The sequence below is a fragment of the Balaenoptera physalus genome, assembly GCF_965194825.1.
Source record: "Balaenoptera physalus genome assembly, chromosome: 3".
Taxonomy (NCBI): Eukaryota; Metazoa; Chordata; class Mammalia; order Artiodactyla; family Balaenopteridae; genus Balaenoptera; species Balaenoptera physalus.
Window position 1 is genome coordinate 18,516,221 of NC_138890.1, and position 25,340 is coordinate 18,541,560.

At 39.1% G+C, this 25,340-nt stretch overlaps 2 protein-coding genes across 4 annotated transcripts in view; both read left to right on the forward strand.

The window, feature by feature from the left end:
* Positions 1–17,488, forward strand: part of CANX (calnexin) — a 32,359-nt gene extending 14,871 nt beyond the window's left edge. The window contains exons 2-15 of one of the 3 annotated variants that reach the window (XR_014261494.1): positions 2,369–2,545; positions 2,824–2,897; positions 3,350–3,408; positions 3,878–4,019; positions 4,454–4,535; positions 5,041–5,233; positions 6,653–6,842; positions 9,139–9,252; positions 9,558–9,714; positions 10,851–11,066; positions 11,968–12,087; positions 12,968–13,094; positions 13,280–14,676; positions 15,048–15,223. Coding sequence is in view for 2 of the 3 variants with exons in the window: in XM_082453493.1 (XP_082309619.1) it covers positions 2,372–2,545; positions 2,824–2,897; positions 3,350–3,408; positions 3,878–4,019; positions 4,454–4,535; positions 5,041–5,233; positions 6,653–6,842; positions 9,139–9,252; positions 9,558–9,714; positions 10,851–11,066; positions 11,968–12,087; positions 12,968–13,094; positions 13,280–13,521 (1,890 nt within the window). In the remaining variant the exon portion in view is untranslated. Of the gene's footprint in view, positions 1–2,368; positions 2,546–2,823; positions 2,898–3,349; positions 3,409–3,877; positions 4,020–4,453; positions 4,536–5,040; positions 5,234–6,652; positions 6,843–9,138; positions 9,253–9,557; positions 9,715–10,850; positions 11,067–11,967; positions 12,088–12,967; positions 13,095–13,279 lie in introns of all 3 variants that reach the window. The other 2 variants (XM_082453494.1, XM_082453493.1) reach the window with 2 other exon arrangements.
* Positions 17,489–19,151: 1,663 nt separating this feature from the next.
* The window catches only part of MAML1 (mastermind like transcriptional coactivator 1), a 55,332-nt gene continuing 49,143 nt past the window's right edge, over positions 19,152–25,340 (forward strand). Inside the window, exon 1 of the mRNA XM_082453444.1 lies at positions 19,152–19,788. Within this exon, the coding sequence (XP_082309570.1) occupies positions 19,462–19,788 (327 nt within the window). The 5' untranslated portion in view covers positions 19,152–19,461. The remainder of the gene's footprint in view (positions 19,789–25,340) is intronic.

A 25,340-nucleotide genomic window follows, 5' to 3' on the forward strand; every position in this document is an offset into this window, starting at 1 on the left:
CACAACAGCAATATATCAACAAATTAAAAATTATTGAGAAAAAAAAATCAGTCTTACCTTTTTAAAAGGTAAGTAGTTAGCTCATCTCCCTGATTAGCTTTTCCTTGAGCAGCGGTGTTCCAGCATCAGTACTTAGTCTGGATTAATCCACTGGTTTTGTGCTTCATTTAATTACTACTAGGCTTACCACATTTTGTCTTTTAAAAAGTTTTAACAATTGTATGCATATATTGTTTTAGCTATGATTTGGGCTAATTTGGTTTTGTAGCTTATCCCTGGGAACCCAGCTACCATTTATAGCATTGTTTCTGTGAGGACTTGGGAGTTGTATAGAGTTGATTTAGATGAAAGTGTTGAATCAACCTGTTTAGTTTTAGAGAATCCCTTGTAATTGTAAATCAAAGCAATGTTGCTGTGCCATTGTATATTATTTTGATAGTAGAGAATAGAGGCCTTTCCAGTGAATAAATGAAATTACTGATATTCCTAATATATTAGAAACTAGAGCAGAATGTTGACATTGAGAGTTTCTCCTAAAAACTAATACCAGTCCTAGGAAATGTTATCAGTGATTTTATTTAGCACTTTTTTTTTTAGCACTTTTACTTTCTGCACTGCCTAAATGCTAAGCATTTAGGAATCCAGTGAACTTTACCTTCTTTCATTTTGTGAAAACAGTACCCAAGATATGTAAATAAAAGAAATACCACCAAATGATATGTGAAAATCTAGTTCTACATATTGTTACTCACTTTAAAGGATTATAGAGTTTATAAGGAATTAGGCATCAAATTCAGCATTGGAATAAGTTGATTTACAAGACACCAAAAAAAAAAAATTAAGCTATTTTCTTTTTAAAATTTTTTTAAAAATTTATTTATTTTATTTATTTATTTTTGGCTGTGTTGGGTCTTCGTTGCTGCGCGCGGGCTTTCTCTAGTTGCGGCAAGCAGGGGCTACTCTTCGTTGTGGTGTGTGGGCTTCTCATTGCAGTGGCTTCTCTTGTTGCAGAACACGGGCTCTAGGCGCGTGGGCTTCAGTAGTTGTGGCACACAGGCTCAGTAGTTGTGGCTCACGGGCTCTAGAGTGCAGGCTCAGTAGTTGTGGCGCACAGGCTTAGTTGCTCCGCGGCATGTGGGATCTTCCTAGACCAGGGCTCAAACCCATGTCCGTCCCCTGCATTGGCAGGCGGATTCTTAACCACTGCGCCACCAGGGAAGCCCCTAAAATCTTTTTTATTGTAGTAAAAATGCTTATCATAAGACTTACCATCGGGGCTTCCCTGGTGGCGCAGTGGTTAAGAATCCACCTGCCAATGCAGGGGACACGGGTTCGAGCCCTGATCTGGGAAGATCCCACATGCCGCAGAGCAACTAAGCCCGTGAGCCACAACGACTGAGCCTGCGCGTCTGGAGCCTGTGCTCCGCAACGGGAGAGGCCACGACAGTGAGAGGCCCGCGCACTGCGATGAAGAGTGGCCCCCGCTCGCCGCAACTGGAGAAAGCCCTCGCACAGAAACGAAGACCCAACACAGCCAAAAATAAATAAATAAATAAATAAAATTTAAAAAAGAAGACTTACCATCTTAACCATTATTAAGTTCAGTGGTATTAAGTACATTCTCATTGTTGTGCAGCTTTCACCTCCATCCATCTCCAGAGAGAACTCTTTTCGTCTTGGAGAATTGAAACTCTATACTACCTACTACCAAATATTTTTGTGCATCCATGTGGCTCAGTTTTTATATCTTTAGATCTGCGGTTTTGGGAAAAGGACCGACTACCATTCATGACAGTCTAATACAATACATAAGGCACTTACAGGCTTAGAAAATAAGAGGTAAAGATAGCTGGTCCGTGGTTTAATATATTTTTTTGTTGAGCCTTAAAACACTAATTTAAAACCATATCTACACTTGATGGTCTTTGGACAAGAGCAGCAGCATCTAAATTAAGTGTTTAATGTGAGGCTAGTTAGCTCCTCTGTTACTTCATTGTAATGTTTTAACTCATTTAAACTAACCTGTCAAAGGGGCTTTGTCCATTATAGAGCTCTTTACAAATGCAGGAAGTTAGTTTGAAATTGTATCTGAACACCCTAAATTTGTGTAGCCAACATGATATTCTATATGGGGACACCTGTTTATGTTTGAGTTTTATTTTGAAATTTTTATTGAAGTTGAATCTTTTAACTAACTGATTTTAGGAAAACTGCTTTATCATTCTGGGTTCACTTTCTTTATCTGTAAAATGAAATACAATAAAGTTCTGATTTGAAAGCCTTAATTTTAAATAAGAGAGGGGTTAGTGGTCTTACAAAATTTTTAAAAGGAGGTGATACATTTAACTGTACCCTTTTTTATATTTAGATCATGGAAGGGAAGTGGTTGCTGTGTGTGTTACTGGTCCTTGGAACTGCTCTTGTTCAGGCTCATGATGGACATGACGATGATGTGATTGACATTGAGGATGACCTTGATGATGTCATTGAAGAGGTAGAAGACTCAAAACCGAAAGCAGATACCAGCACTCCTCCATCTCCAAAGGTTTGAAGTGGTCTTTGAATCTATTCATTTTGCCTCTTGAGATAATCAGAGAATGAAGGTAAATTTTGGATCCTTATCCACAGGGAAAGCAAAATTTGCTAAAATTTTTATTGATCTCTCTGTCAGCCTTTGTTATATTGTCCCAAAGATAAGTTATATGGATTGAATTCAAGGGCCAGCTGTGAAAGTTTTGAAAGCAAACCAAGAGAATAGATCCTACTGAGAAAGGAGTGTTGCTGAATATTTCAATTCTTAATTCATTTTTATATTTAACACAGGTCACCTACAAAGCTCCAGTTCCAACAGGGGAAGTGTATTTTGCTGATTGCTTTGACAGAGGAACTCTGTCAGGGTAAGTGTTTCTTAGGGGAAAAAAATCTTAGAGGCAGACATCATATAAATATGATGAAATAGTGTATTCCTTTTTGAATATTATCTTATATAGTGAAATGTCTAACTATTTTATATGTTTGTCCCATTTAGGAAAATAGTGTTTTAGAACATGTGGTTCTTGCTTCCATTTCTTTTCCCTTCACCCTGTGTTTTGTTCTTTGAGAAAATTGTTTTCTCTTGAGTTTTAAAAGGTGAAATTATTTCATGGGTTTGGTACTTTTTCTTACAGGTTTTTGAGTTGAGTACAATATATTATCACTACTTGAATGACACATTTAAAAGTTGAAAGTAGAGTGGTTAGGTAGGCTAAGAAGAGCTGGATAGTTCCTGTTTTTATTATTGTTTACATTGTTTCTTTTTACAGGCCAACTATAATTTGAATCTTAATTTAGGGGTATGTCTTAATTACAGGTGGATTTTATCCAAAGCCAAGAAAGATGACACTGATGACGAAATTGCCAAATATGATGGTGAGAGTTGCATTTGATTTAGATATAATAGCAGATTGAGGTTTGATGTATTTCCATAGTATCTCCCAAGACTAGTTTAAAAGGAGTATGTATACATTTTAAGATTTTTCATTGGAAGTTTGCTTTCTTTGTGTGTCCCATTATATTTTATAGGGTTAGACCTGTTTAATGTTTATTTTTACACCATAAAATGGAAAGAAAATTTATTACCCATGGTGCTGTATTTTGGAAATGGAAGGTCTTTTCTAGGCATTGGTAGAATGAATGTGCTATAGGTTTTTAAAAACCATATCCTAATATTTGTCAATTATGTGTGTTTAATATTAATAGACCAGCTCTCAGAGGTAAATGGAACATGTTAAACATTTGTCAGTATGATGGATTTGCACAACTTGGAGTTTTGTTTGTTACGATTTCAGGATCTTCAGAGGTGTAATTAGGGAGTGGGACCTTTTTTGTTGTCTTGCAGGAAAATGGGAGGTAGATGAAATGAAGGAAACAAAACTTCCAGGCGATAAAGGACTTGTATTGATGTCTCGAGCCAAGCATCATGCTATCTCTGCTAAACTGAACAAGCCCTTCATCTTTGATACCAAGCCTCTCATTGTTCAGTGAGTGAAACACTTGCTTGATAGACCCTTTCTAGGAAGAGTGAAGACATTATAAAACTATTACTCTATGTAAAAAAAAATTATGAGAATAATTACATGCTACAGTAGGAATTTTAGGATGTATTTAAGCATCCTGTAATATAACATTTTTTTCATGCCCAGTAAATTATTTTGAAATAAATCAGCTATTTTTCCTACTGATAGCAAATGAACTTCTGGATTTTGCAAACAGTATTTACTGGGAATCTGCATTAAGATTTAATTTTCTTTTACTTATTTAATTTTGGGGGATTGGTTAAGTATAACAGTAGAAGATGGAATCTTCACATATGACCTATGATAAAACATGTGACCAAAGTGGGGGAAAGGGAAGTAAATTAAGAAATTTGATCTTTCAAATGCCATATGGTCTCTGCCTTTCTCTCTGAAATTAGGTATGAGGTTAATTTCCAAAATGGAATAGAATGTGGTGGTGCCTATGTGAAACTACTTTCCAAAACCCCAGAGCTCAACCTGGTAGGTACTTCCTATTTCTTTATGTGGCCACCCACAGTTACCTTTTAAGAATCTCAGAGAAAAGGAAAGAAAATTTTCTAAGACCTGTGAAAATAAGGCCGTTTCTCCTGCTGTTGAAATATTTTGGAGGTTGGAAATACTGACTTTGACATTTCTGTGCTTTTTATTTGAAATGTAAATTTCAAAGCTGTTTTGTTTTATCCTTGGTTTCTGTCCTGTGTAATTTTTAGTTTTAGCAAACTTATTTCTTTGTTTTATGAAAGAAGCAGTAACTATCTAGGTATATGCATTATTTTGTGTTTTTAAGCACTTTCATACATTCTCATGTAAAATTTTCCAGTAATTTCTGGTTATTCCTTTTCACTGGTATCTATACAAACCTCATAAATGAATAAACTTTTCCTTTAATAGGACACTATTTGGGATTTTATAAGAGGACATATCACACTTTTGAAAGGTTGCTTTTCAACACTTTGAGTTACTTAATCCATTTTTGTTTCTGAAGGATCAGTTCCACGACAAGACCCCTTACACGATTATGTTTGGTCCAGATAAATGTGGAGAGGACTATAAATTGCACTTCATCTTTCGCCACAAAAACCCCAAAACGGGTGTATATGAAGAAAAGCATGCTAAGAGGCCAGATGCAGATCTGAAGACCTATTTTACTGATAAGAAAACACATCTTTATACATTAAGTAAGAAAAACTACTAATAAATTTTGGGTTTTATGGCACTACACATTTATCATCCATTTAATTTAAAGATTGTAAGGCTGCAAGTAAGAATCTCTGTTGACTTAGTATCTTAGTAGTGAGAAGAACTTAATTTCTCAGCACTAAAACATCTCTTCCTTAGGTTGAATTGAGAGCTAGGGTTTGAAACAATTTTAAGAATAAGCTTGTATGTCCCGTAAAGAGCTTCTTTGCTTGATCCTCACCCTTCATTTCCTCCCTTTGTTTATTGTTGATGGGATGTTAAGTTATAGGACATACAGTAGAAATATGTGTACAGTTTTTTTCAGAGTATCTTCTAGTTGAACTTGTTTGGATGCTCCAACACCTAGACAGTTGAGTTTAATCATTTGGACATTGGAATGGGTCTTTTTATTTAATGAAGTTTTTCCTGCTGCTTTGAGATCACATATAGACATGCCTCTTTTCCTAAAGAATGCAATAACCTTTCTTCTTTATAACAAAAGTAACATATATTCAGCATAGGAATTTAAAAGGAAAAAATAAGCAAAAAGAAGACATTTAAAATTATCTGAAATATCAACACTGTGATATGTATTTGACTATATGTGAATAAACATGTATATATGTATAGACACACATGTAATTTTTATTAAAAGTTAAGTGTGCTATATTTCACTTTTTCTCTTCACAAAAGCATGAGAATCTTTCTGTGAGAGTACATACCATTGATAACCTTCATTGTCATTGAGGATAGCAGCATAGTACTCTGTCATTTTCCATAGTATTCTGGATGTGCTGTGACCTAGTCAGTTGCCTATTAGGCATTTAGATGTAGGATCCAGGCTTTAGCATAATTCACACTTAAGATACCTTTATGGATTTAAAATTATGTTTGCATTCTTCACTGGATTCCAGAAGTACAACCTGAGTAGACACGTGGTTTAATAAACCACATGTGATTGAAATTTTGTGTAATTTGAAATTTTGGCAACATAGTGGTAATACCAACTCAAAAAATGAGGAAATGGGCCTTTTCTGTTGGGGGACAGTTATAATAAATAAACTTATTTGCCTGTTGACTGGTGTGTAACCATTTGTGTCAAACCAATATTGCATTAGTTTATGTACCTTTGGGTTTTTTTGATGTTTTTCATGTTCATACATGGAATCTTTTGGTGTGTAAAAATTTTACCTGTCATTTGTTTTAATTCCTAAAAACCTGAAGAGCTAACATTTACGACTTACAGATAAGGAAAAAGCTTGCTAACTTGCCTAAGGCTCTATGACCGTGTTCTAACGCCCAAGGTCTTTACTCCATGCTTTGCTTTCTGTTAGAAATATGATTGTTTGTGTTGTGGTAAAGAGAGCTTGGGAATGAGTGGCTAATTAACTTTTTTAAATTGCATTTAATTTTTTCAGTCTTGAATCCAGATAATAGTTTTGAAATATTAGTGGACCAGTCTGTTGTAAACAGTGGGAATCTGTTAAATGACATGACTCCTCCTGTAAATCCTTCACGTGAAATTGAGGACCCAGAAGACCAGAAGCCTGAAGACTGGGATGAAAGACCAAAAATACCAGATCCTGATGCTGTCAAACCAGATGACTGGTGAGTCTTTGGGACCTGTCTTTGAATGCAGTGGAGCATTTCATACATTCCATTTGGCTTGAACAATTGAATGGTGGTTGAAATCTGATAATTTGGATAATCTGTGATGCAGTCTAAATGTTAGGAAAAATGTAGACTACTATAGCTGAAAATAGTAGTGACCACCTAGTGATCACTAGGGCCATCGTGATCATCTGGGCTGCCTCATACCATTTTACAAGCCACCAAATGCTGAAACTGATGATAGAGTTTGCCTGTGGTGACACGGTTGGTTTGTGGCAGAACCTCGGGTCTTTTGGCCTGGCCTTTCCAATGCTTCTGTGAATTCACATTTAAAGCTGGAGTCCTAAAATTTTAAATTTTAATTTGAAAAATAACCTTTTTCCTATTTAAACAATACTCATGAGATCTCTGCTCTGTGTTGGGCACTGGAATACAAAACCACAAGCACACCAGCTGCCTACACAACTCCCAGTCTAGTTGTGAGACAGGCACTTGAAGTTGGCATGCATGGGGTGAATGGTCTAATATGTGTTACTTGTGACAGGGCACCAGGTATACCTAACTTCAGTAGTTTCTTGGAGTTGGGCAAATCAAATTGAGAACTGAAAGTGGGCAAGAGTTAACTCACTGGTGAAGATGGGAAATGGTATTCCCTGGTTGAAGGAGAATATGTGCAAAAGTAGAGGAATAGGAGTGAGCTTAACACGTGTGAGGGAAATTGAGTAGCCTTTTACGTAGGGTGCAAATTGGAGAGTGGTAAGAAAAGAAAACAGGTGGGTTGTACTCTTGTATGTGACCATCTTTGAACTCTGGTATGGTGACTTTTGGAAATGTCAGGAAGTGAACAAAGAGAAGTGATAAAACTGATCTTCCACTTGTAAGTATCCTCTTAGGTTTCACAGTTAAATTCTAGTTGATACTTTTATGCTGCACTGGTGTAATGGGTGAGTTTATTTGTATATTTGGTGAACATGAGATTTGGACTCAGCCTTGTTCAGTATTGTATTCCTTAACTAGCTGTTTTATTTTGGGGGTGGAGAAGTGAATGTTCAGCTTGAAAGATCAGCTGAATGATACACAAGTTTAAGTTCTCACACAATTTTAAACTAGCAAAGTTCAAAAACAAGCATAATCCTGACCAAGAATAGAAGATGTCTCTGCTTACCAGCTAAAGTGGCTCTAACAGTAACTGCATAAAGCTTTGAAATTAGGTACTTCTTGATGAACTTTTAAGAGTAACTGTTTGAGTCATAATTCACATGCTAAAATCCACCCTTTAAAGTGTACAGTTCAGTGGTTTTACAGTATGTTTGCAGTGTTCTGCAACCATCACCACTGTCTAATTCCAGAACATTTTTATCACCCAAAAAGAAGCCCATACCCATGAAGCAGTTACTCCCTATTTCTCCCTTCCACCAGCCCCTGGCAACCACTAATCTGCCTTCTGTCTCTGGATTTGCCCATTCTGGATATAGAATAATATAATATGTGGTCTTTTGTGTCTAGCTTCTTTTGCTCAGCATAATGTTTTTAAGACTCATCCATGTTGAAGCATGGATCAGTACTTCATTCCTTTTTATGACTGAAGACTGTTCCATTGTGTGGATAATACCACATTTTATTTATCCATTCCTTATTTGATTGATATTTAGGGTGTTTCTCTTTTTTGGCTATGGTTATGAATAATGCTGCTATGAACATTCATGTATAGGTTTTTGGGTGAATATACATTTTCATTTCTCTTGGGTATATTCCTAGGAGTGGAATTGCTGGGTCATATGGTAATGATGTTTAACTTTTTGAGGGACTGCCAAACTGTTTTCCAAAGTGGCTGTACCATTTTGCTTTCTCACAATCAGTGTATGAGGGTTTCATTTTCTCCACATCCTTGCCAATACTTAGTTAGTTTTTTTATTATAGCCATCCTGCTGGGTATGAAGTGGTATCTTATTGTGGTTTTGATTTGCATTTCCCTGATGGCTAATGATGTTGAACATATTTTCATGTGCTTATTGGGCATTTCTATGTCTGAAGAAATGTGTATTCAAATCCTTTGCTGGTTTTTAAATTGAGTTGTCTTTTTATTATTAGGTTGTAAGAGTTCTTTATATATTCTGCATACTAGGCCCTTGTATATGATTTTAGATATTTCTAGGAGGAACTATTTTAAGTATTTTGATTAAGTAAGGCCTACATATTTTTAGATTGCCCTGTTTAAGATTCACAAAGTGGGACCACATTGTGATTCTCTGGCCAATGTTGTCAGTAATTGGCTTTTTCTTTTGTGTTTAAGGGATGAAGATGCCCCTGCTAAGATTCCAGATGAAGAAGCCACAAAGCCTGAAGGCTGGTTAGATGATGAGCCTGAATATGTACCTGATCCAGATGCAGAGAAGCCAGAGGATTGGTATGAACTTTAGTTAACTTTTGAAATTGCCTCCTTTTTTATTGAAGTAAAAGTTAATACTTAAATACAGCTAACTGCTCAAACTTAAGTGTAGAGCTCAACAAACTAAATTGATTACATTTTCATCTCTTTTTTTAAACGCATCTGTCATGAAAAACCCTTACTACTGGAAATGTGGAAATAAGATGATGCTCCGTAGTACGACATTGTGAAAGTATTTCTGCAGGATTTCAGGGAAGCCCTGGGGCAGCTTTTCACAGTCCTGCATCACAGAACCCATTTGTAGTTTGTTTGTGTCTCCACAGGGATGAAGATATGGATGGAGAATGGGAGGCTCCTCAGATTGCCAACCCTAAGTGTGAGTCGGCTCCTGGGTGTGGTGTCTGGCAGCGACCTATGATTGACAACCCTAATTATAAGGGCAAATGGAAGCCGCCCATGATTGACAATCCTAACTACCAGGTTTGTACCTCTCTGTGGTTTCATAGATCTCTTTGTGTTCAGATAGAAGTTTTGTCTGTAGTGAGGCTGCCAGGTTGATCCCCTGTATTCAACCTATTGAATTGAAAACAAAGTAAACTTCAAAATTGAGAGAGAACTTATATGTTAAGTGTTGAAAAGGTAAACCTAGAAACTAGAAAGAACTTTCATAATTGCTTTGTAACTTGTGTTTAAAAGCAAACAAAAAATGGAAAACTTGTGGTTTGGGCACCCTGCTGCCATGTGGATCCAACTTGGCAATCTCTGTGGTAGGGTGGATAGAGGATTATGATGGGAGTTGGTTCCCTGACCACAAGTTAGGGAACACAAGTCAGCTCATTGCTTGACCTCAGTATCTTCAACTATAAAAAGACTGTGAGGCTCAAATGAGATGGTAATACAGGTGGTGATATTTTAAAGCTTCAAGTTTACTATGGACATGTAACAACTCAGACCCTGGTCTCACTTCTGTTTCTGTTCTAGTCAAATTATTTAAAATCATTAATTTCTACTTTGTCACACTTCAAAATGTAAGGTGTAGATCTGTATCTCTATGTATCCACTATGTATATACTTTTCTGTTTTTAAATGTACTTGTGCAATCAATAAGATAAGTTAAAAATTACCCTTTAGCTGTTTTGTTGATGGCCATTTAGGTGAATTGCCATTTTTGCTTTTAGAGTCCTTGCTGCAGTAATTGTCCTTGTAAGTGTCTGAGTATATGTGTTAACTGTTTCTCTAGGTAGTTACCTGAGGTGAAATGTCTGTTTGAAGATTGTGTACATTTAAAATCACCACTGAAGGAGTCTGTACTGATTTATGCTCCCACTCAGTTAGTTGATAAGAGTGGAGGCTGTTCGTTGATAAGAGTGGAGGCTGTTGGAATGTGCCAGGTAGAGCAAGGTGTTTGGATCAAGGTCATGGATGAAATTGAAAGTAGATGGAGTCCAGATGTCTTAGAGGCATCAGTAGCATTTATTGTTTTCTTCCTGTTAAGTTTTACAAAGTCAGCACTTAACTCGCAGGTAATGCAGAATTCATCTTAATTCTTATTTAGGTTCACCATAAATTTGTGGTGATCATTATCTGAAATGATTTTTTAAAATATTTTTCTCTAGGGAATCTGGAAACCCCGGAAAATACCAAATCCAGATTTCTTTGAAGATCTGGAGCCTTTCAAGATGACTCCTTTTAGTGCTGTTGGTTTAGAACTGTGGTCTATGACCTCAGACATTTTTTTTGACAACTTTATTATTTCTGGTGATCGAAGAGTAGTTGACGATTGGGCCAGTGATGGATGGGGTCTGAAGAAAGCTGCGGACGGGGCTGCTGAGGTTTGTGCTTGCTTGTTTCTTGTGCATTTATGTCTTTTATTACAGGTAACTAATTGCTTCTGTTGTGAAAAGCTGTCTTCTAAGATTTGTCTTTTCCCTTATTTGGGGATGTTGGATAGAAAGTGTGACCTTTGTCTGCTAAAGACAAAATACTGGGGCTTTGGACATGATTTCATTAGGCTAATATAATGGCTTTAGAGTCTGTATTTGTGGTACGTGTAGGGTTTTTTTTTTTTTTAAATTGTGTTGATACATTTAACAGGGATTGATATATACACACTACTATGTATAAAATAGATATCTAATAAGAACCTACTGTATTGCACAGGGAACTCTCTTCAATTCTATTCTGTAATGACCTATATGGGAATAGACTCTAAAAAGAGTGGATATATGTATAATTAACTCACTTTGTTGTACAGCAGAAACTAACACAACATTGTAAATCAACTATACTCCAATTTAAAAAAATTTTTTTTTAAGATATTTAACAAAATTTGCCATTTAGGGTATATGTTAATGCACTCTTAAATACTGAATCTTGGTTTACCCAATAAATGGAATTTTCAAATAATTGGTCGTAAGGCCAAGATGGGAATTGGAGAGACATTGAGATCAAGAAATTCTCCATTCACTGGTCCCTGAGGTTAAGGAAACCTTTGTAGGTGATTAAGAAGCCAGCTTTCACATCTAGGAAGGGGAAATCCCCTTGATGATAAAGAGAGCAGGAAAAATTGAAGTTTTTCTCTTATTTCCTTTTTACATTGTGTGAACATCTAGGCTTGAGTCCTCTGAAAAAGGTGCCTGAGTAGTGCCATGCGGTAATTGAACAGTGGGACAATACAGCCTATATTTAGTGTCAAAAGCCAAAACTTGAAATGAGTCCTGTCTTGTTTTTCAGCCAGGTGTAGTGGGGCAGATGATTGAGGCAGCCGAGGAGCGCCCATGGCTCTGGGTGGTCTACATTTTGACTGTAGCTCTGCCCGTATTTCTTGTCATTCTCTTCTGCTGTTCTGGAAAGGTATGAGTTGTTGTTGGTTTGTTTTTGTTTTGTTTTTTTATTTTGATTCACTCTTATATTGTTAAAAATATCTAAGATACGTTGCCTGAGGTTCTTCTTTGTAGCAGCTCAGTAGTGACTGGGCCACATTTGGTGTTGACTTCTGAAACCCTGTTCACTACTTTCAGTGGCCATTTATTGTGCCCAGATGGAAGTAGGATTGTTAGCCTCTCGGTTTCTAATAGTATTAGCCTACTGTATTACTCTCCTTCACATTTGGCAGAAGCTTTCTGAAAGAAAAGAAAAAAACAACTTAGAGATACAAAACCGAGCCATCTGGGCACGAACTAGCTTTTCCTTCTGGCATAGCTGTTTCTATTCATATACTTTATAATTCAGTCTTTGATTTCTCATTATCCATTTCTCCCTCAGCATCCCTACCCTCCCTTCCCCCGCAAAACACATGTAGGGCTGATACAGCCTTATTCTTTAGCCTTTGTTATATGCAATCAAAAGAAAGATAATTTTGTTTAGGCCCTCTACTGCTACTAAATGAGGATTATGCTTCACCTTGCATTCAAGATGTTTTGTAACCTGATCCCCAATCTTCCTTTCCAGCCTTATCCCCCACCACTATTCTGCATATCTGTACCTCAGTCACCTTTGACTAGTTAGACTTGCACATTCCTGCCTGACCCCTTTGCTTCTACTGTTCCTTCTACCTTGAACCATACACTGAAGAGGAAGCTCTCAAGCAGGAATTCCACCTTACTCATTTCTTTGTATCTACCCCAGCATATAGCCTTTGTACAGAACTTTGCTCATGGGCCTTCGGTAATTATATGGTAACGTAATACATAAAATGTGAACAAAACTGTCATGCTTTGGGGGAATATTTCAGAAACAGGCCAGTCCTGTGGAGTACAAGAAGACTGATGCTCCTCAACCAGATATGAAGGAGGACGAAGAAGAAAAGGAAGAGGAAAAGGAAAAGGGAGATGAGGAGGAGGAAGGTGAAGAGAAACTTGGTAAGAAGTAGACCCCAAAATATCTGCTTTAAACCAACATCCTAAGACGACGTTTCAAACCCTTATAAGCAAGTTACTGTCAAGATTGTTTCAGACTCTAGAGGTGTGTTCTAATGCTGATTTTCTAGTTACCAAAAACAAGTATAAGATTTTGCTCAGTTGTTTTACTTTGTCTTCTGTCTTAGAAGAGAAGCAAAAAAGTGATGTTGAAGAAGATGGTGGCACTGTCAGTCAAGAAGAGGAAGATAGGAAACCTAAAGCAGAGGTAATAGAAAGGGGGAGAGTATATCTTAATGTTTCAAGCAACTCAGTGAAGGTACGTTTAAGTAGAGAGTATTTTCATAGGGTAATTTTCAATGGCTGTGGCAGTAAAAATTCCATTACAGCCAATTTTGTAAAAGTGGAATTCTTAGCACTAGAAAATTAAATTTTTAAATTTCAAATTACATCTGAATCTCAAAAGTATTTTCTGTGCTGAAAATGGTTTTCTGTAATAAACAGAAGATAAGGAAAGACTAACAAAATGCTTTCTAAGATGGCAACTTCAGGTTATTATTTTACAGTTCTGTCTCATCATCTACCTCTCCTCACTGTGCCCTTAAAAATATTTATTGGACAAATCACTGCATTCTAAAATTTTTGTCCCTCTTGCTGATGGAGTCATTCTTTCGTTCATTCAATAAACATTTGTGGAGTACCCATTGTGTGCCAGGCATTGTTAATGAACAAGACAGACAAAGATACGCTACCTCTGGGGAACTTAAATTCTAGTGGAAGGAAACAGACAGTAAGCAGTAGACGTTACAACGAAGTAAATGAACAGTATGTTAAAAAGCAATGGGCTATGAAAAATAAAAGTTGTACAGGAAAAGGTATTGGAAATGCTGGAGGCGGGGTGGGTTATATGTAATGTTAAAGATGGTAGGTAGGCCTCAGTGGAGAGGTGACATTTGAGCAAAGACTTGAAAGAGATGAAGGACTTTGCCATGGAGATGTCCATGGGAAGAGCATTCCTGGCAGAGAGAACAGCAGGTACAAGGGCCTGAAGTGGTAGCCTAGATGGCCAGTACGGTCAGTAGATTAAGAGGGTGGAGAAAAGGAACATGGGGAAGGCTCCAGATTAGGTGAGGCCTCCTAGGCTGTTGTAGGGGCTTGGCTTTTCCTCCTAGTGAAATGGGCAGCCATTGCAAGCTTTGGGGCAAAGGAGTGATCAGATCTGATTACTCTGGCTGCTATGTTTTTCACAGACCAGGGAGAATCAAGGAGCCTAGTTAGGAGATTACTGTAATAATCCAGGCAAGATATGGTGGCTCAGAGCAGGGTGATAGGAGAGAAGGATGTGAGCTTCTGATCTGGATTTTCTGGTGGATTGGATATGAGGTATGAGGGAAAGAGAATAGTTCACACCTTTCTTACCAAGGTCCCTTTTCTAAGCACTGCTGTTTCATTCTGATCCTTTCTGGAAACTACCCAGTTTCCATTTACAGCTACCACAACTCTGCCCTTCTATTGATAAAGGTCAATGCTGTTTATATTTTCAGTGGATGTATTCTGTCTCAACTAGAATGCAGAGTTCTTTCAGGTAGGGACCAGTCTATTTTTATATTCCCCAAACTTCCTCACACAATAAGTGTGTGTAGAGTAGAAAGAGCACTGGGCTTGTAGTCTTGAGTTTTATATGGGACTTAGCTTTGATAGCCTTTAGTCCTCATGAATCTTTGCTTTCTCAGCCTCAAAGTGGGACTAATGTGTCCACAGGCCAGTAGATTATTCAGGATTAAGCAGGATAACATGTGAAAGCCTGGTGTCTGATCCTTTTTAAAGAAAATGCTTATAGGTTAGATTTAGAAAACAAAGACTGAATTAGAGCATATACAATCCCACCACCTTTGAGCCAACATTGTTTTTGATGCATTTCCTTCTAATCATTTTTCTTTTTCTGTTTTTCCTCAGATGGGTTATACTCAGCCTGGCTCATTTGAAAACTTGGTGAACTTTTACTTTTTTAAAAAATATGCTAATTATAGTGAATTTCTTGTTTTTTCAACCAACAGGAGGATGAAATTTTGAACAGATCACCAAGAAACAGAAAGCCACGAAGAGAGTGAAACAATCTTAAGAACTTGATCTGTGATTTCCTCTCCCTACCCTTCCCCTGCAGAGTGTGGGTCCTAGGAGAGGACCTGGCACATCTTAGGTTGAAACTCAGAAAACCTTCAGAGTCACCATCAACAGGTTCCAGTTGAACACTAGCCCGTGTAATTTTAAACATCTAGCAGTAAATAATTGCAGTTGTGACATAAAGGACCCTGTTTCTGTAGAAAGAAAGCATTTAACATAATGGTTGTGAAATGTAACATGAAGCAACTAACTTGTATTTTTTTGTTTTTAAACATCTTTGTTTTTTAAAATAGAGTGGTAGAACTTTGTCAGTCTTTAAAAATCTTGGCTTAATTTAATATATTAATCTGTCCATGCAGAAATAACACCAACCTTTAAAAATGCTAGGGGGCTGAATTTGAAGTAACTGATTTTGTTTCTTAAGTTTGGTATTACAAAACATTCACGTGTCTTTGTCCCTTAAAATTGATAATCATGTTTAAAGTGCAGTCATTTGTGGTTATAATCTTGTTTTGCTTGCTTCCATTATTCAATTCCTCCTAAGGAAATTGAGGAGAGTGATTGGATGGAAGCCCAAATTTATATAAAGGTTCTGTTAAAATTGTATTAAAAATAGACATACAAAAAGAAAAAAATTTTTCACTCGATGTTGGTTAGGCCATGAAGTATGTGTGTTCTTTAGCCTTTGGAACAGTTCAGTTCCCGGACAGCTTTGCAGTTAGTGGAGGAGGTGGCATAACATGGCGCTCGGGCATTCATTCGTCACACCCTGGGAGTGTCTGGGCTCCAGCCTTCTCAAGCAGGTGGCTTCTTAAGGAACGCTACCAGAGTAGATGCAGATGTTTTCATCACATCTTCCACTGTGTTGACACTGTTTTTACCTTCTCAGTTTCCCCAAATTCCCAGCTTTCTCCTCTGCTATGCATTGTCTTCACAGCGCAGCTTGCAGTCCGTTGCTGAAAATGCTTATGAGCTCTGCATAGTGTTAAGCTTTACTGTGATTATGTGTATGTTTCTTTTTCCTTTATTAAGCAGACCCACACCTTTCCAGGGTCAAAGTACACGATAGAATAGTGTCCTTCATCTTTACCATTTCTTTTACTCCGTGTAAAGACTTTAGAAGTCTAATCCAGAGGCGAGCCAATTCAGAATTGACTGTAATTGAACACAGGCTAAAAGTATTTATGGAGGAGTGACTTTTAGCATGAGTTTTCTGATTTTTGTAGCTGCTAAATCTTTTAAGTCTTTATTTGCAGTTCATGTAACAGTTCTGTCTTAGATTACATGATAAAGCAGTCCTGTTCACATTTTTTTTTTAAGTATGTGGCTTGTAGAATTTTTAAGAAATGATATTAGGTTTGTTTTTTCATGTGGAATGCAGATGGGTGCTATCAGAGCCTCTCCCCCATCACTATAGTGTAATAACATCATTATTACACCACACTGAAATGTATTCAGAATTAGATTTCTTTTTTTAGCTTTATTGTTTCTTCAGAGGTGTTTCAAATGTACCGATGATACTGTTCCTTGCACTGAATATATAAACACTCCAGAGTGTTTATATTGGGGAGATATTGGGGAGGAAGTATATTCATAAAAGATGAAGGCTGTATCTGTTTATTTTGTTTATCTTCAGTTTTTTACTGGTTCACTTAAATTCTTATGAGGGTGGGATGCATTTTTCTTACTGTTCAGTGCTTTATCCTTTTCATCTGTTGTTCTGTGGTCACAGTGACCTTAGCTATGTAGCAGACTTTCCCAAATGTATTGAGTGCAAATAAACAGTTACTTAGCAAGACCTGAAAATATGTCTGCAGGTTTCTCCTTGAAGCAAGTGTGTGGGATCATTGCATTTCCAGAAATCTGCCTTCTTCACCCTCCATTGACATTACGGTTTCTTCCAGCTGAGCTGTGGAATAACAAGTATAAATCAGTAGACTGTTCATTTGCCTTTCCAAGGGTAATTTAGCAACGTTTGTCCAAAAAAAGACAGACAAAACAAAAAGTCATTTCTTGGTTTTCTTTTCACTCTTTGTTGAAGGTGCAGCCTTCTGATTAGAAGTCTGACACATTAATGAATGACCAGCAGCAGTATTCAGCTCTTTAAAAGGCACTTACATTATGATTTTACATGCTGGTTATTTGTCCCATTGTTGTAAAATGCCCACTCCATCAGCAGTGTTCCTCAGTTTCTCTCATCCATAAAATACTCTTCACTTTTCTCAAATTGTTGCGTTACTAAATGGTATTACATTAAAGCCCTGTGTGAAGCATCTGCTTTTGACTGACCTTCTTTCATAATAACCTTCAATTTGTGTTTTACTGGTTCAATAGTGGGTTGATCTTCCTTTAATTGACTACTACATGAAATTTGCTAATATGCAGAAACTATTATGGACGGTGAAATAATTACTACGTCTCACCACATGGATTTGAATATAATTCAAAGTAGGCTTTGCATCCTTTTCCTTCTGGATTGGGGTTCAGTATGTTTCAGTTCTATAATAGGTATAGCAGCTCAGAAAGGGAAGGGTAATTTGTAGATTATTCTTTGAGATTTATGGGAACCATTCGACTTTTAAACATTTATTAGAAAATAAATCTTTGTTCAGAATCAGACTCCATCTTTTATATATTCCTACATATTTCAGGGATATTTTTGAACATTAGGCCATAACTGTTTTTTATGCAGTAATTAGGCTTTTGAATTGCTTACTGAAGAGTACACAAAATGTACTGCTCCTAGTTACGATTATTTCCCATTAGAAAAGAAATTTATTTAATTCTGGTGTAAACTTTATGTTTGAAGAATGGTAAAAGCAAGACTATGTTATGGCGTTCATGAGCCCTAAGCACTTTTGCCTTGGTGGGCCACTTGTATTTTTTACTGCATTTGTATAAAAAGTTTTATTTGAATAAGGACTCAATTTTTTCTTCTGATTTTAAAATAAAACATTTTCATTGGCCTAGTAATAAGTTACTGTACCAAAGTTTGAGCTGTTTATGGTGTCTCATTGTGCAGCCTTTTGGCACCTCCTGTTTAACTTTCTAGCAGTTAGGGTGCCAATACCTGTCTCTAGTTTCTCTTGGCCCAACAGAGACGGTCTGTAGTTTCATTGCTCCTGTTTTTTTCCCCTACAGTCTCCCACTCCCTTTGCGTACTAGGTATAATACTAGAGTGTAATTGTCTTTAGTTGTATTTTGTTGAGACTCAGTTTTACTTAACAGACCACCTTTTAAATGTAAAGCTTGCAGGCCAGGCTCCCTGTTTTTTTACTGAGGCGTCATCCTTTGCAGTTCTACCCCACCCCCCGCCCGAAAAGGAGCTAGACTGCACATCCTCTTCTTCATGTCTGCTAGGGCTTTTGTTGTTGTAGTAATTGAACTTCTGAAATTTGTTCAAACTTTTATATAAGGGAAGATTATATAGTTTCGATGATTCAGAACAGCGCAAGAGGAAACCTTCTTTCACCTCACCCGTGTACAATTCTTACCAATTGTGAGGCTGAATGTGAGCCGTGAGGTCGAATGAAAACAGCTGACACTGAAAACCCGTGGATACTTTTTAGCTTATCAAAGCCACATTTAAGAGGCTACAGGAGGAATCAAATGATGAAGCGCGATGGTGCCAGACGAGCGTCTGGATCTGGCGGGTTACGCCGCGCCGACTGCCCGTCTTTCCGCGGCGGACCCGGAAGGGCCTGTCCGCGTGAGGCGGCGTTTAGAGCCGGCTCTTGTCGGTCACTTAACATGGGTGAGGAGGACTGAAGCCCGCCCACCTGCTTCCCTCCGCCTCACTTGAGAATTCCTTTTAAACTGCGCACGGGAGCAGCCCCAGCGCGCCTCTTGCGTGTTAGGCCCCGCCCCTCGGGCGGCCCGCTCTTCCTTCTCTGATTGGCCGCAGTCCCTGTTCATCAGCTGTGACGCCGCTTTCGCCTGCCGGAGCCCCGCCCTTTTCCGAGAGCCCTGAAAACAATTTTAAGATGGCGGCGGCGGCGGCGGCGCGGAAAACAATGGGGCCGGGGCGGCGGGGACAGGCCGAGGCCTGAGGTGGGCAGCGAGCGACTGCCTGGGTTGGGCCGAGCGGGGCCAGAGGAAGATCCCCGCCGCGCGCGAGCCCGCTCCGCAGCTCGCGGGGCCATGGCGTGGCCGTGAGGCAGCCGGGCAGCCGGCGGGGAGCGGAGCCTGCCGTGCCAGCCGACCCCGAGAGGCCCGCCTCGGGCCCGACCCGTGCAGCCCGCGGCCCATGGTGCTGCCCACCTGCCCCATGGCGGAGTTCGCGCTGCCGCGACACAGCGCGGTCATGGAGCGCCTCCGCCGGCGCATCGAGCTGTGCCGGCGCCACCACAGCACCTGCGAGGCCCGCTATGAGGCCGTATCGCCCGAGCGCCTGGAGCTCGAGCGCCAGCACACCTTCGCCCTCCACCAGCGCTGCATCCAGGCCAAGGCCAAGCGCGCCGGCAAGCACCGGCAGCCGCCCGCCCCGGCCCCAGCTCAGGCCCCGGCCCCGGCGCCCGCCCCGGCCCCCCGCCTCGACGCCGCCGATGGCCCAGAGCACGGCCTCCCGGTCGCGGTGAGTAGGGCTCGGGGAGCAGCCTCTTCCCGGGAGATGCTGCCCCTGACGCCGCCCAGGGCCCTTTGAGACTTCCCCAGTGCCCGCAACTTCTCTGGTCTGGCTTGGGGGAGGCTAACATGGCAGGGACTGAGCGGTTGTCATCTGCGGGAAATGGCACTGTGGCGTTACTTTGGGAAAACATGACCCTAAGGACCTTACATTAAGGTCCCGGGTGGGAAGGCTGGCGAACTGTCGGTGAAAGGTTTTTCTTCCAGACTGCATTCCGAAATTTTGAGATCTTTATTTTGGAACAGACTGGCATTGAAGTCGCCTGTGATCGTGGCTTCATTTATTCTGCAAATGTTCATTGGGTCCTTGCTCTTTGCAGGGTCAGGGCTTAAATATGGAAATAAAACGGCCTTTAGTTGACCAAACTGTTCTTCATGGAAAATCAAGAATCTTTGGAAATCTTAGTAAAGACATAGTATTGCTCATTGAGGTGTACAAAGGTATTCTTTATTTAGGCAACCCTGAAATTTGTGAATTTGTGATTCCAGCAATACTGTTGACAAAGCCAGTTTTCATTATAAGCCTGTTTAAAACCTCTGATGATATTAGAGTTTGTTGGTAAATTATTATGCCCTTTGGGTTCTCAGTAGATATTCGGGAAATTTGTTGGTTAGAGGTTTTCCGTCCTGAGACTGATTATAAGGTTCCTTGCTGTTGTTTTCTTGGTAATTTAAAGTTTAGAACAAATGTTACCAATTTAATTTCTGTGTGTTTTTAAATTCATGCCTTTGTTAAGGTCTCACCTGGGCTGTTGCAGTACTCTTCCCTAATTAGTCTCCAGGTGTTCAGTCTCTTTCACCCTTGAAGTGCTAGGTCTGTCACAGCCCCTATGCTCTGGTTGAATTATTTTCCTTATTCTCTCCCACACTAGCTTGGGCTGCTGGACCTCTCATTGCTTATTGTTATCAAGTCTTATATAGTCAAGTCTTCTCATCCTCACTTTTCTTGTCTGTAAACCGAGGATGTGTTTGGTTTCCTCTAGGATTTTTATAAGACTCAAAAGAAATGAGTGTCGATGTGAAAAATATTTCATAAATGGAAAGGCTGCCTGCAGGACCCTCCCCCATCACCTTTCAGAATCCTGACATCCTTCAGGTCTATCTCATCTTCCACTTTAAAACCAGTTTCCACCCTACCCCACAGCAGTTAGAATCTCCTTTGTCAAAACATTTAGGAAATGTATTGTCTATGCTATTTATTTTAAGCACATTGTCACATACTAGTTTAGGACATGTCTTGCAAACAGACTGTAAGCCCTGGGAGACAGGGAGGAGTGCAGCTCACAGTCAAAGGAGAGACTTTTAAGAGTTATGGGGGTGGGCTTCCCTGGTGGCGCAGTGGTTAAGTGTACTCTGATGATTTTGCAAATATGTTCCTATAAAAGGGTTTCATCTTCAAGAAATTCATGGAAAAGACTCTGACAAGTACAGGTTTCTGGTAACTGACTGTACTGCTGAACTGAATGAATAAGCATTTTCAGAACTCTGATGAAAAACTGATGAACTCATAAAAGTACTAACAAAAGATCAAGATGAAAAAAAAAATTAATTACATGGGACTGAGTGAACTGATGAGGATGAGTATAATTTTTGTGACTTTCTGTCTGAATTAAAAAAAAAAAATCTCACAAGGACTCAGAGGCAAAGAATATACAAATCAATTTTCACTGCAAAGTAAAGGAGCTGTTACAGTGGAGGATTACTGGACTGAATGTCAATATTATGACATAGTATGAGTGTGTTTCATGTTTGGTAATTGCAATCATTGTTGCTTTTGTTGTGGTCATCCATGTACAATGCTTGGTGTCAGTCTATTTATCTCTTGTAAAAATAAAATACAGTGTGTGTGTGTGTGTGTGTGTGTGTGTGTGTGTGAAAAATAAATAAATAAATAAAATGGGTAGAAGACCTGAAAAAGAAAAAAAAAAAAAAAAAAACAAAGAATCCGCCTGCCAATGCAGGGGACTCGGGTTGGAGCACTGGTCCGGGAAGATCCCATATGCCGCAGAGCAACTAAGCCCGTGTGCCACAACTACTGAGCCTGAGCTCTAGAGCCTGCGAGCCACAACTACTGAGCCCACGTGCCACAACTACTGAAGCCTGTGCACCTAGAGCCCGTGCTCCGCAACAAGAGAAGCCACCACAATGAGAAGGCCTGCACACTGCAACTAGAGAAAGCCCACGCGCAGCAACAAGACCCAACACAGCCAGAAATTAATTAATTAATTAATTATTTTTAAAAAAGAGTTGTCGGTGGTAATTCCGTGTAAGTAAATAGTGAAAGCTCATAAAAATCTCAATTTTACACACACATAGTTACCTTGAACACCCCCTAGAATGTATATTAGTAGTGATTCAATTTGTTTAAAGAGACTAAGAATTTAGATCCCCTATGATGTTTTTAGTCCTAAACTACTAGAGAGAAATTGGACATGCTGTTTGAAGAGAAATTAATTCTGAGTGTGTTAGAACTTGAGTCTGGCCTGTCAGTCATTCTTTTGGGTGATTAGGTGTGCCATGTTATGTTGATGTCTTATCACATTAAACCTTGACCCATGGATTTCATGAGTTAAACTTTAGAATGGAATTGCTCTTCAGCCTCCTTACTAGGAAGAGGGACCCTTTTCACTTCAGTCTCCAAGTGACTCTAGGTGAGCTCTTTGGCCTTGGAGTGGGGTTTTAGGAATGGAAGATCAGTGTCACTAAGAACACAGTGGCTTGTTCCGTTTTAGTGGCTCCTTCAGTTCAGAGAGGGGGAGAGTCCTTGCCTTGGTAGGATTTTGGCTTGGAGAGAGAGCACAGCTTTGCCAGAGAAATGGAGGGGAGAACGTGCCTCTTAGTCATTGTTATTTTTGACAATTCTGTGTATGTATATGATCTAATTAATATTCCTTACATAAGGAATATTATTCCTATTTTTTTCCAAATGTCCTGTAGTACTCTTAGGCAGTCATTTCATAGCAAAGTTACCATCGGTAAACCATTTGTACAAGTGAAAAGGAATCAAGTCAAATTATAGTAGAGTACACCTTCTGCTTATGTTTTTCCCCTTCTTAGGATATTCCACCACAACAAGACCTTGACCACTATCTTCCTACTGTAGATACTGTGAGAGATGGATCAGAAACAGTGCTTCAGACTTTTTCCTACTCTAATTGTCAAGGAATTACCTCATTAGGTTTTCTTCATACTGTGTGTGCTCATTAAAAACCAAATAGTAGTTTTCTAATGACAGGATTGACTTTTTTTTAAATTTATTTATTTAATTTATTTATTTTTGGCTGCGTTGGGTCTTCATTGCTGCATGGGGGCTTTCTCTAGTTGCGGCGAGTGGGAGCTACTCTTCATTGTGGTGCGCGGGCTTCTCGTTGCGGTGGCTTCTCTTGTTGCAGAGCACGGGTTCTAGGCATGCGGGCTTCAGTAGTTGTGACACGTGGGCTCAGTAGTTGTGGCACACAGGCTTAGTTGCTCCGCGGCATGTGGGATCTTCCTGGACCAGGGATCGAACCCATGTCCCCTGCATTGGCAGGCGGATTCTTAACCACTGTGCCACCAGGGAAGTCCAGATTGGCTTCTTTGTATTAAGGATGCCAGCTAATAGAGAATTATCCACTCACTTTATACATTCATTCTGTCATGAAAATAGTCTTCTACAATAGCTTGAACATTTTCTTTTAGTAAAATTTTTTTTTAATATTTATTTATTTTGGCTGCGCCGGGTCTTAGTTGCAGCACACGGGATCCTCTCCATGACACATGGACTTCTTAGTTGCAGCATGCATGTGGGGTCTAGTTCCCTGACCAGGGCTCGAACCCGGGCCCCCCTGAATTGGGAGCGCAGAGCCTCAGCCACTGGACCACCAGGGAAATCCCTCTTTTAGTAAAATGTTATAAAGGTTTATGCCACATCCCCTTATCCACCATTGTCACACTTTTGCTGCTTACTCCTTAAGTCATTGCGATAGTCTACCAAGAAATTTGACGGTTGCATGCCAGCCATTCATGGAAGTTGCCTTTCCTGCTTAGTTTAGGCATGCAGTATTTCTCTCTCTCTGTCTCTTTTTTTTTTTTCTTTTTCTTTTTATCCTTTTAATAAGATCTTTCACAGGACAGAAAAATTTAATTTTGATAAAATCCAGTTTATAATCATTTATTTTATGAATTGTGTTTTGGTGTTATGTTTAAGAACTCTTTTTATACATCTGTAGATTCAAAATGTTCATATTTTATCGAGAATTTTTTGCATTTAAGTTAATGAAAAATGTTAATCTGTAATTTCCTTCCTTTCTCTCTTCTTTCCTCTTTTTCTTTCTTCTCTCTCTTTTTAACTTTTATCTGTGCATAACTACACAAATAGTACAAAGAACATCTGCATACCCTCCTCTTAGATTCTACCCATTGTCATCATCATGCCCCATTTGCTTTATCATTTGCATACATACCTCTTTCTGTCCTCTCTTTCTCCCTAAAACTTTGGTTCTCTGAACCGCCTGTGAGAGCACTGCACACATGGCTCTCTACTCCAGACACCCCAGTGCGTACCTTCTAAGAGTTAAGAAAGATGTGCGAAATTTTAATGATTTTGTAGACCGAACTTGTGTAGGAATTATGTAAATAACAAATTATTTTTAGGGAGTAGATATTCTGAACATAAAACAGACATTGTTCTATAATCATGTGGGATAATTTTAGAGAAAAGATGACTAATGTGGCTTTAGGATCCCATTTCTTCCTGTAACATTTGCAACCTTGTCATAGTACCATCTTTCCTTTTTTATCTTCAGTATCCCCTTTCCCACTGGGTCCTTCCCTGTAGCTTGAAACAGGAGCACATATTCTCCTTTCTTTTGTCTTTTCTCACCCTCAAAATAGTATTCTATCTCCTTCCTTCCCTTTGCGCTTTCCACTGCACTTCCCATTTACTCATTGCCCCATTGTAATCTGCCTTCTACCTCTTCTACTTTTCCGAAGCTGCCCCCTTAAAGGACACCAAAGATGGAATTACCAAATTCAGTGGCTTCTTAGTCATCATTCTTTTTGACTTCCTCCTTCCTAAGACTCTTCTCTTAGCTTCTACTCTCTTCTGATTTTCTTTCCAGCTTTCTGACTTTTTTTCTGTCTCCTTCCTGCTTTCCCTTATTAATTCATGCAACAAATATTTGAGTGCCTACTATGGGCCAGAGCATATTTTAGTTGCTAGGGATACAGCAGTGAACAAGACAGATTGAAACTCTGCTCTCATGGAGAGAGATCAATAATTTTTTAAATTAATTTTAAGTTATAATAAATGCTAAGAAAAAATTTAGAGTTATATGATACTGAGTGATTTGTAGCAGCAGCTTTAGATATGGTAGTAGCAGCTCTGTCTTAATTTGGCCTGAATGACAGGAGGTTATGAATCAGCTGAAAGTTTCAGAAAAGAACATTCCAGTTAGAGAGAACCACCAGCACAAAGTCTCTGAGGCAGGAACCTTCTGAGTTTGTATGAAGAACAGAAAGGAG